The sequence below is a fragment of the Psammomys obesus genome, unplaced genomic scaffold (assembly GCF_907164565.1).
Source record: "Psammomys obesus unplaced genomic scaffold, mPsaObe1.curated_primary_1811, whole genome shotgun sequence".
Classification (NCBI taxonomy): domain Eukaryota; kingdom Metazoa; phylum Chordata; class Mammalia; order Rodentia; family Muridae; genus Psammomys; species Psammomys obesus.
In genome coordinates this window covers 7,739,624-7,751,729 of record NW_026596155.1, presented here as the reverse complement: position 1 = coordinate 7,751,729, position 12,106 = coordinate 7,739,624, and the positions used below count along the sequence as shown (strand labels likewise).

At 42.7% G+C, this 12,106-nt stretch overlaps 1 protein-coding gene across 1 annotated transcript in view; it reads left to right on the top strand.

Moving 5' to 3' along the window:
- Fras1 (Fraser extracellular matrix complex subunit 1) overlaps positions 1-12,106 on the top strand; it is a 400,690-nt gene that overhangs the window by 149,545 nt on the left and 239,039 nt on the right. The window contains exon 4 of the mRNA XM_055594513.1: positions 6,246-6,338. Coding sequence (XP_055450488.1) covers positions 6,246-6,338 — 93 coding nt within the window. The remainder of the gene's footprint in view (positions 1-6,245; positions 6,339-12,106) is intronic.

Below are 12,106 nucleotides of genomic sequence, written 5' to 3'. Positions count from 1 at the left end.
AAGCTTGAGGTCCTAAATTCCATCTCCAGAATCCATGTTAAATGAGCAGCAAACCCTAACACTGAGTTTAATGCTGTGCACTTATAATCCCAGAGTGTGGGAAGCAGAAACACAGCTCCTTGGCTTTCTGGCCATCTTAGCATCTGAAAGGCCAAGGCAAGGAGATTAGAGTTGGGGGCCATACTTAACTCCTGCTTAATCTTTTGTTAGTCTCTGTCTTGATCACTCTGCTTCACATATTGAGCTACCTTGGTATTCTCTAAACAAAGGAACAGACACACACACACAATTAAAAAGCAAACCAACCAACCAACCAAACAAAAAGCAAACAAACAAAAAACACAACCAAAGAACAATGGAGTACAAAGGCCCCATGGTAGAAGTATATCCAGTATATGAATATACATATATATAGCAAAGCTCTCTGTCTCTTCCTCTCTTTTTCTCTTTTTCTCCCCCTCACAGCATATATATATATATATATATATATATATATATATATATATATATATATACACAAAACAAAAATAATGGTCTTACATATTTTAAATGGCTAAAATATCAAGGCCATAATTTTATTTAAAAAATGAAATTCTTGTTCTCTGTTTATAAATAAAGTTTTATTGAGATACAGGCAGCCTCACCTGTTTCTGTGCTGTTCTCAGCCACTTTATTATCTTCATGGTAATTGTGGAGCTCTGATGTGCACTGCATGGGGTCTCCCGATGCTAATACTGACTCTCTGGTCTTTCACAGACAGTTGTTCTGTGCCAAACTAAGGACCTCACTTTTCCTACTGTTTCTCAACTCAGTAAGCCCATTCTCCTAACTCCTCAGGCCAGATAACTTAGACCGCTCCTTGTCCCTCACCTTCTCCTATGTCCCACATCCAGCAAAGTTGCAAGTTCCCAGCTCTTCCTTCCTTGGCTGTGCATCGCAGGTCTGCTTTCTCTGCTCCCACACAGGCCCTTTCCCCTGGATTCCATGGTATCTTCCCTCGGCACCCTCTTGGTCTGGCTGTTTCTGAGCCTGCCCTTTTCGCAGAAACACTGGTGCAGTAGCCAGGATGACCCTATTAAAACTGAAGGCAGCTCATGTTGCTTTAAACCCTTCCCAAGGCTTCCCTTCTCAATTAGAATAACTACTCACAGTGTTCTTCACACTGCTATTGTAGACCTCTAATTAAACTTCTGTTAGCCTTTCTCCCGCCCACTCTGCTTTTGCTATTGAACTTTGTTTCTGCTGTCTGAATAAACACACACACACACACACACTCACAGGTTTGTAGGTTTGTAGGTTTGTATATGCGCACACACTCCCCCCAACCCCCACATCTGAGAAAGAATATTTTCAGTGGAAACAGCAAAGTGCAAAATTGTCACGTCAGAAGCATACATGGCACATGGCTATCATATGTATGTATATATGTGATCATAAATAATGTATGTCTATGCATAAATTCATTTCTTAGTCCTGCACTTTCTTTAAGTCATGCCTGAATGCTCTTCTATTAAAAATTTCGACTATCCACCACCTAGCACACACTCCAACTCTCGCCTCTGCACTTCCTCCTTTTCTTGACACTAATTACTATCTGATATACTACACATTTTACTAATTTCTTGTGTACTGTCTCCTTTTCTTCACCTTATTTCCTTAATATCCGCATCATTCCTGACACACAATAGCTGCTCAATAAATGCTTTTGAATGGTGTGTGGAGGAAGGCATGAGAGATGAGGCTAGAGAGTAAGTTCAACATTACAGAGAAGTTTGTAGCTATGCTGGGTAGCTTAGAGCTTAATATTTAAGACGATATAGTCTCATGACATTTTCATGCGTGAGGGGACTATCCAGGTTTCCTTTTACAGAGTTAATATGTAATATTATAAATGAGGATGTCAGTCCAGCAATGACAGCAGCCCAGGGGAGAGAATGAATTCCTGAACTACTGTGTTGGTAGTTTAGGGACCAAGAGGGAGTATCAGGTTAAATAAACATCGAGGGAAAGTCAGCAGAACTTGATGAAGGCTTAAAGATGAAGACTAAGAAAAGGAGGAGTGACTGCTATATTTATGGCTTCATGAGTCACCAACAGATAATTTCTTTCTCTCTTCATATATATATATGGATACCAGTATTTGTGGAGTGACTCAAAGGGCAAGGGAGAAGATTTTGCTTCGTCTCCTTAGTTTTCGATAGAGACATGATCAGGTCAGGAGGGGATGGGGATGACCCAGGCTACAGAGAGAAGATGAAGTTGCATGGTTGGATGTGAAGAGAGCCAGAGAGGTGTAACGGATAGATTAGAGAGGGTGCTTTGTAGAGTCCAACAGAGTGGGATCTGGAGCATGGAATGGGAGTGGGGTGGGGCTAGAGAAACAATCTTGTTCTCCAGGAACAGAAAGGAAGAGCCATGGGGAGGGGCACAAAACAGTGAAGCCTGAGGGTAAGGTAATAATGTAGTTCAATGATGAACACCTGACACAAGTAACTCACGGAAGAAAACACTTTCTTGGGCTCACACTTTTAGTGGTGTCAGTGTCATAGTATGAGGGATGCAGAGCAGCTTGCCTCAAGGGAGCCAAGAAGCAAAGAGAGTTTGCTTTCACTTATGGTTTCTTGCCTTTCACCCCTCTATCTTACATCCAGGGTCCAGTTTATAGAATGGAGTCACCCACTCTCAGGGAGGGTCTTCACTCCTAAGCCAATCCTCTGTGGCAATGCCCTCGGGGAAGTATTTATTAATTCCCTAAGTGCTTCTCAATGCAAGCAAGTGGGCAGTGAATATTACCTGCCACAGAATGAATGAGGGTAGAGAAGGTTTGGAGGAAGGGAGGGATCGAGGTCAGATAAAGCATTTGTGGCCTATGCTAAGGACATGTTGGAGCAGGTGGCCATGAACCAGTGGGAGTTCCAACTTTCAGAGTGATATTGTTCCCTTGGCAATTCAAGCCACTCATATAAAAGAGGAAGAGGCACAATAAATCCTGAAGTGGGATTTGGCTGTGCTAATGAAATAAAGGAGCAAGGAGATGGGCACTGGCGGGCGTTGGGAACAATGGGGACAACTTGACCCCTGAATGTGTGCCAGGAGAAGATGTGCTCAAGGCTCTCCTTGAAGGGAAGATGAGTGTGGTGGAGATGAGGGCCAGCTGAATCCTGGGAACCTCGGGCTCAGAATGCTGAAGGTTTCAGGCATGGGGAGATGTTAAACTTGAGCATGGCCCCGAGGCTCTCAGGAGAAGTAGAGAGAAGGATTTCCTGAATAGAGGGTGATCAAGAACGTGGGTCCTGCCACTTTCACATTGTAGTGTTCATAGTGGTGCTGAGATACAGACATGGAACTTAGTTTCTGATGTCATGGCTTCCGTGAGTGACTGTGAGAGAATGCTCAGGCGGGGCGTCTGTCTGGTAAAGCTATAACGATTAAACTATATAAACATAATTAATATGTGTAACTGTCGTTGCTCTTACGCTTAGTCTACATGCTTAGCTTGGTTGCTCCCTTTTATCCATCGTTTTCATGTGTCAACCGTGGTTTGAAAATATTGACTGGGAAATTCCGTAAGTAAACAATCCACAAGTAAGTGCTAACTTGTGCAACACATGCTCAGTAAAATGGCTCATCGGGTGAGGACATTTGCTGCCAAGTCTGGAAATCTGTGTTTGATCTCTGGGACACGAGGTGGAAGTAGAGAGTCTTGGGGTTTATGCCTCCCTTCGGATACCCCATGCAATTAGACAACTACATGTAATCAAAACCTTTTAAGCCTTGCGTGACGTTCTGCACAGCGTGATGAAGTCTTTTCGCTAGCCTGCTCCATCCTGACCAGGGCTGCAGCTGTCCTTTGGTCCACTACATCCAGGTTGTGTGTGCTTCTTTCCTGCTGGTCATTTGGTGGCTGGCCTCAAAGGACAGTGTTTGCCTTCAACTAACTCTTATTATACTTCATGATTTTCTCAGAGCACAAAAGTAGAGATGGTGACTGTTCCGCGTACCAAAGAGAAACCTTCGAGTGCTCCCCTTAAGTGAGCTGGCGTGTTTGTCAACTTAATTTGGAAGGAAATGAGTGTCAAGACTGCCAAGATCTAGAATATGTCCCACATTTATATAACTTTTATTGTAGCATATCATTATAAATGTTTTGAGAATTGTGTTATTAGCTATTATCGTTAATCTTATTGACTTTAATATACAAGTTAAATTTTATTGTAGGTATTTATGTATGGAAAAAGCATAATGAATATAAGGCTTGGTATGTCTGTAGTTGAGACATCTCTTGGGGAGGGGGTTCCTAGGACACATTGCCCATGGAAATGAGAGACTATTCTAAGCATTTAATAGCTGTTAGCTATAATTGTTAAGTTGTCCTCATCATTACCATTAGTTGATTTGTCCAGAACCCAAGCAAGTCATCTTGCTGGCTCCTCTGCAGTCTTCATTGATAGGTCTTGTCCATGCAGCCACTGTCCAGTGCTACAGCATAAAAAGCTCAGAGAGACAGGAGGCCGGTGTGCTGTATTGCTGCAGCCATTCTGAGTCAGTGAACGGGTGGCAGGGAGACCCTGCGTATTATTTTCCAGCTACTTGCATGCAGAATTCTTGGCTCCTTCTTTAGTTCATGTCTGTAAAGTTCCTTGAGACAGTCAGCAGATTGACCTACCCCACTCCTCCAACTGCCACTCACAAATAAAGACTATCACATTTCAGAATGCTTTTTGTGAAGGCTAAATCTGAAAGTTAGTTTGTTCTAGAGAATAGTTTGGGGGCATGAAGTATCCCTTGGAATTTTCCGTTCCACCTGCCTTTCTTGCTCCCTTGATTCCTTGTTGTTAAGCAACAATTGGATTATCTCATTTCCTATCTGTGTGAAATGCTTGGTGGAAATTATGCTAATGAATTTTCCATCGCTCTGTTGGCAGAGACTGAAGTGTAGTTTCCCTTTCAGATTCAAAGGATACCCTTCTGGAAAGCCATTAATGTTGCATAGCAGGGTCAATTTCTTAAAATCTCATACATACATTTTGTTCTTTATCAGTCAAATAGGATAATTTCATGACCGCTGTTGTGGATGGATTTCTGTAGTAGATTTACAGTTGTAAAATATTCTTTCTGTTTCTCATTTTCTTTTTCAGGTGTAGTTTATTGAACTGAGAAGTCTGTCTCTTTTGGTGTCTCTGTCTCTCTCTTTCTGTGGGTGTGTGTTTAATGGAAGTAGCCGAAAATAACAATAAGAAAGGTAGCATTAACACACACAAAGCCTGTTTTCATTCTTCTGAGTGGAGGCTTTGTGGCTGTTCACACTGTGGGTGGTCATGTCTCCCTGGCTAACGCAGACCTCCAATCATTGTAGTCATGTCACTCATTGCCCATTTTGTTTTCGCATCCCTGAACCGTGGGAAAGGTGAATCATTGGTTCCTGAAGGTAGCCCCTCCGTTCTCCTTGAGCACCCACTTGTCTGTGTGTGGTGTCAGGGATGGACCTCAGCACAGACATGGCACATGTGCTCTGCCACAGAGCTACATCCGAAGCCCCTATGTGTGTGATAACTCTTAAGCAGATTCTTCACGGGGCCAGACGTGTTATTAGTTGACAGGAGAGAGGGATCCTGGGGTGTCTTCTTTTGCTAATATAAGCTTCAAGAATAGCTCTTTAGTGCTACCTAGGAATCCTACTAGGTTTTCCTTGTGCATCATGCCCCGCCCACACCGCACGGCTACTTCCTGTCAAAAGTTTGTCTTTCAAACTCTGCCCCTCTTCTTTGCTTCCAGAAGTGAACCCAAACCCCCGAGACCTCAACTTCCTGTTCTTTGCTCCTTCCTGCATTAGGCCTTGCAGCAGAGCTGAAGATCTTCCAGCTATGTAGCAGTTTCCTATTCCAGTATCTTCTCTCTTATTCCAACGGAGGCAAACAATATAGTTAGAGAAATAAGCCGGTTTCTCACTCCATGGCTTTCCTTGTGAGAAGCATTTCTAGTGGAAACAATCCACCACTCCATCACATTTACATGTGAAAAGTTACCGAGGATTGTTTTTTTTTTTTTTTTTTTTCTTCCAAAGAAATGCTTTCCAAAAAGCACCTCTTGAACAGGGAATCCTTTGTGTTGGTTTATTTACTTTACCTTGTCTGTCATTGTTAGCTGTGGAAGCTCAGGAGGTTTAGGGAATCTCAGATGCTTGGGGTCGCAGGCACTAGTGTTTGCTGCTGTGATGTCATACTGAGCTGCTTTTATACACCTAGGGAGAAGTGCTGCAGATCGCGCCCAATCAATGCTGCCCACAGTGTGTGCCAAGAACCCCTGACTTTTGCCACCATGAGGGAAAAACCCATGAGGTAAGTGTTCTCTGTTCTAAGGCTCTAGGTGCGTTTGTGGGTCACTGACAGGAGAAAGCCCAATGTTAAATCTGGGTTGCTACAATGTGTTTTTTTTTTTTTTTCTTTGCAAAGTCTCACTACAGAAGTAGGAGGCTCATCTGGCTTTCTGTGGGTGCTCAGCGTTTTTTGAACAAGATGAAAAGTGTACTATTTATTCCATACCCTCTACTACATAAATATTTGCACACTGAGTTTGTGTCTGCATAAAGAGTGGGCTGGGAATGTTGATGCTGAAGAGGTTGTGGTGTTGAATAATAACAGCACCACCTTCCTTTTGTATATTACATGTAGATTTTTATTTGATAATTGTTGCTAGCCCTGAGCTGGTGAGTAGGACAGATGGGACTACGCCCATGCTCAAGTTGGAAAAAAAAAATTAAGTTGCAAAGAGCTTGAACCACTTGCCAGTGTCATGTTGCTTGTTATTAAATGACATAATCTAGCAGAGAATTTCATCTTTTGGCTCATAGTTTAGAGTTGTTTCCCTTAAGATATCTATATTTATATTTAAATATATATATATATATATATATATATTAGTGTCAGGGCCATCAGCTTTTGAGGTCTTGTTTGGGGGCCAATCCTTGGAATGGAAGTGGAGGGAATCCAATACCTTCCTTAGCTTTTCCTCTGGACATGAGGAGCCGTCCTCAGTCATGACAGCTAAGAATGTCTGCAGGCATGGCCGAACTTTTCTTAGATCATTACCCTTCCCTCTCCTCCATCAAAAGCAAGAGTCTGAGAATCAGTCCCAAACTGGATCTACTTTTCCCTCCTTGGATCTTATTTCCTAGATCCTACAGGCTTAATTGTAGATACTAAGTACTAATTTATATGCAACCTTGCGAGATTGGTGGTAGAAATTAATGGAAATAGCCCTTTCTCTTGCTAAAGCATCATCCTGTTGTACAAGGTAAAGCTGAGCATAGTGGAGAGAGAAAGGTTCTTTGCTTTAATACTCCTCTTCCACCCGATACAAAATGTTCCTGGAATTAGCATCTCTGCCTATTCAGGAGAGAGTATGGGTGAGCAGGAGCTGATAAACCTGCTCTCGGATGCTATTCAGTATATGTACCCACTCACTGAGTATAATGCTCATGTCCCCATGGACCAGATCACCTTTCTTGGCCCACTGTCTCCTAGTAACAGTAGAACACCGCTCTTTCCGTTCTGCACAATGAACTGCTGAAAGACACCTAAGCAGGCTCCACACTGGAAATGTCTTGATCCCACTGGTCAATATGGGCTGCCCGAGCCAGCCTGTTCCATAGAGTGATGTCACCTTGAACTGCCACACATGGTCACTGTTCAGTAGAGGCATTACAGGGCTGACTGGTGATAGAGTTAATGCCAGTTCATCACGATCAGAACGCGTGTGTTGTTCAAGGTGAGTAAAATCCATGCTGGATGTTCGAAGTACAGGAGAAACCAGGAGCCAGGAGAAAACCAGGATCTTGTCTGGGAGAGAGAAACCTAGACATATCAAGAGGATTTGGTAGCAGTGATCAGTGCTCAGAGATGTAAAACTGATTAAAGAGCCCCCTTGCCAGGGCTGTCCTTGAAATTCAGCATGGATCATTCGATGGATACCATCTGTGTAGCTGCGTGACCCTTAAGTTGTCTAAGAACACTAATGATAGTTTAAATATCTTCTTCATCATCTCTGCCTGTTAGAATAACCTAGAACTTGGCACTAACCCTTCTGCAAAGTAGGTACTCAGTAAATATCTATGAGCAAAAAACCGCAGGCCATTACTTAGTCCTTTCTCCATCTTCTCAGTGTCCTTATTCCAAGGTTATGGAGTAATTTTTCTGGGTACCTGGTCATTTCTAAGGTCACAGATCTGTTGTAGGTTAGTTGTAAAATCTTAATTTTGCCTTTCCCTTAATTTTGCCTTTCCCCTCTGTGTCTCCCTTACAGCTCACTCCTGCTGCAATAATGTTGAAATCTCTACACTGGATAGGAACATGCCGTTGCATGGTTTCCTGTGTGTGCTTTCAAAATTCATAACCTCGGAAAATGTTATCATTATATTTCTGGTACTTGATGTAACTGTGAAAAGGGTTGAATTTTGAGAACCGTGGCTTTGCTGGCAAATCTTTCATGGTCTACTTCTTCAAAAAGCCTGGAGATTGAGTCATTTTAAAGTTGTGATAAAATCAGATTTTCATCACAAGTTACTGTCATTATGATCCTTGTCTTCCTGTCCCAGCTACCACCATAATCTCCAGCTTCTCTTCCACATCCAGTATCACTGATTCTCCTGAGCAGGTGACATACTCATCTGCTTTTGTCTGAGGCTGGCCTTGTCACTCACATTGCTAGGATTTTCCCCTTGCTTTCAGTCCCCCACCCCCACCACTCTCTTCCCTTCCACCTAAGTTAGCTAGCAGTTTTCAGTGTGCTTTCACCTTCCTCTGAACAGTAGCAAGCCTTTCTTCACATAGGAGTGGTCATGGCGGCTTTCCTGGTGGCTGTAAATTAGTCTGGTGTTTTAGGACTCTGCTGTGGTGTTCCAAAGTGAAAGCATGAGCGTGGGGGAGAGGCTCTGGGGTAGCCTGGGTGTGATAGGAAGGGAAAGCTGAGGTGATACTGTCCCCTGTGACTGTGGTTCACGTTGGGAGAAGTCAACAGAAAGTTCAGGGACCCATGGTAGGTACCCCGAGTGAAAGGCTAAGCCTCAGGAAAGAATGCCTCTGTCTACGGAGGAGTCCACATTGCATACAACTCTCAACTCTCAAGCCACCACAAGCCTGGAGATTTTTCCCTGTGTGAGGAAAACACTGGAGCCCTTTGGCTGCCTCCAGATTGTTAGTGCTGCGGAGTTTGTTATAGCCAGTACTAAGAGAGACAGCTTTATCTCTAACCCCTCCAATAAGGTCCCTGAACATTCTCTTTGGGGTCTTGCCAGTCTTGTCAACAATCAAGGCACAGGCCTCAAATGTGTTTTTTTTGGCCGTGTGTGGCTGGCTCACAAAGAGGAGGGGGAAAGCACCATTAATCTCTTTCTCTTTCATTCATTCAATCCCAACCCGTGATAGCTTGAGTGTAAGAAGAAAGCACATCAAGATTCACCAGACAGAAAGTGGCAGGAGGCAATGACTCAGGGGAATCCTACTGAGCAAAGAGAGGCGTAAGGAGCCTAGACGCTTATATCTCTTTCCATAAGGGCAAAAGAGAACTAAATTATGCATGTGAGAGAAGAAATGAATATTGAATTCAGCCTTGTTCCACTCAAAGAAGAGAGTGTAATTATAAAATGCATCGAACATTCTGAGATATTTAGTATTCTGAATTTAGAACCTTATAACAAGAACAAATTATGTGAAGAAAAAAATATATATCTTTTTTGTTCTATTAGCAAGCCAGGCAGATACTATGACCATAGCTATCCTTCGGACTTATGTCAACACTCACTGGCTTGTTAGTTGACTGCACAGAAGACTATATTCAAGGTGTTGTCTGTAGGATTTGCTTTTGCCAAGTGTCAAAAATCTCATGTTTTCAAGGGGCATTAATGAGGCTAAAATGGCGCAGCAAGAGCTGGTTCTTGTGGGACCAATGCCTGATGCATCTGTTACTCCCTGATTTTATATGGCTCTCCTTGCTGCCACAGTGTTTATTAAAAACAATGCACTTGTGAATGGGTATGGAGAACCCTGTGAAATTATTTATATGGATGTAAATAACATTTGGCATGTGCTGGACCCCTTGATCTCTGAGCTGAGTGCTCTGCATGCATTACCAGTCCTCAGAGCACTCTGGGGAAGGACAAAGCTCTCGTTCAGGGATGGAGACAGAAGATGAAGATGGAGGGGGACGTTTGTGGTTCATCCTCCTAGGAGACGGGGGTTAATTCTCCTCCCTTGTGCTGTGCACTTTGGATCACCCGCAGGAGACAGTCTGCGGCTTCGTCACTCAAAAATGGAGTCTCCCTCCTGTATAATCTTTGGTATTCCTATAATTCTCAAGTTTTTGTGAAGGGAGAAGCCACTGCTTCATTTCATGTGTCCTGAATGAGATGATAGATTCACATGATCACAGAGCCTGAAGGTACTGAAGAGCTTTCCCCACACAGCCCTTTCATTTTACAAATGAGAACCTCAGTGATTGACAGACTGTTATTACGGTTAATTTTTGTGGTCTGTGTCTGAAAGGTGGTATGATTATAGATGTTTTAGAAACAAGTCAGTGATTTCTTTTTTTTTTTTTGTAGTTAACAAAAAGCTAGGTCTTGTATTAGTGAACTGAAATGTCTAGACACTTAGAAATAGGCCTTCTGTCCATGGCCATACAACTGTGTGCGTGCCCAGTCTCATCTAACCCCAGAGACAAAGCCAGGTAAGACTTGGTTAGGACCAGGAGCTGTAGCTTGATTTTAATAAAATGAAGTCTCCCACTGCAGGTTGTTCTATATAGTATTCAAATTTGACTTCAATTGGGTGATTCATTAGATATTTTAAACAGTAATTTGCTTTGTCGTGACAAAAGTTACAGTATTCTATTGGTAAAAAATTGGAAAATAGAAAAATACACAAGCAAAAATAAAATCCATAAATAAAGCCAGTGTCCTGAAACCACTGTTAACAGTCTTTTGACTGTTATTTTCTGTTGTTGGAAGGAGAGATGGCAGATAAGTAGATAGAAAATACATATATGTGTTTTCACACAGGAGGAAACTATATTGAATGTACAGTTTATGTCCTCCCTTTTATATAATAATGTTATAACTAGTTTCCAGGTGTACTCTTGGAGAACATTATTCTCTCTTAGTAGCCATTTGGGTAGCTTTTCATTTTCACTAAAAGGTTGCACGTTCACTACAGAGAAGAATCTCACTACAAGGTGGAATCCTTATACTGAAACCGTTTTGCAGATCGTTGATCCTTTCTTCAGATAACTTTATAAAAGTTAAATTAGCAGGGCAAAGCATCTTTTAAAAACAAACAACAACAACCTACCAAACAACCAAGCAAAACTAAACAAACACGGTAAACAAAAGTAGAAGAAATCCACAGGCTCGTTGTGGAAGGGGAGCGGAGGACTAAGCATCTTTTATTTATAAACTATTTGAAATGTTTGGCTAACAAGACTCAAAACTGTCCAGGTATTAGAAGGGATGGTTTGATAAGCACAAACCACAGCTTGTGCTGTGCCGCCAGCTAACAGTCAGGCTAATTAGCATAGCCATCTCCACACACACTGCCCATTATACCCCAGAATTATCAACCATCTCAAGTAAATTTATGTGGCATTTACCCGTTACCGCTCTGCTGTAGAATCTGTCAACTACTGCTGTACCCAACATGTGGGTACCCTTCTGCATGCCAACGTGGTCCCCAGCCGCCTCTTCAACATGCTACCTGCTGAACCTCTCTAGAGCTCCCCGTGAAGGAGCACTGTTCCATCATTTCATTTTCACGCACAAGGAAGCGAGACTGACCTGACCCCATTCCCCAGATAGAAAGGACTGCAGTGAGGGCCTGAAGTGTACAGACTAGTGCAGAAAGTGCTCGGCTCAGCCACAGCACGTGTGTGTATAACTGCCGTCTTGCGTTCTCTGGAAGTCTGTCTGGAGGAGAGACCCAGATCACTGGGTCCCGATGACTACCCGATACCTCGGTTGTTATAGTAATAGCTCAGGGTTTTCCTAATTCCGAAATATTAGAATTGGCATGCTTGCAGAGAAAAGGAGCACAGACTTGCTCAGGTAAGATAAGGCTCC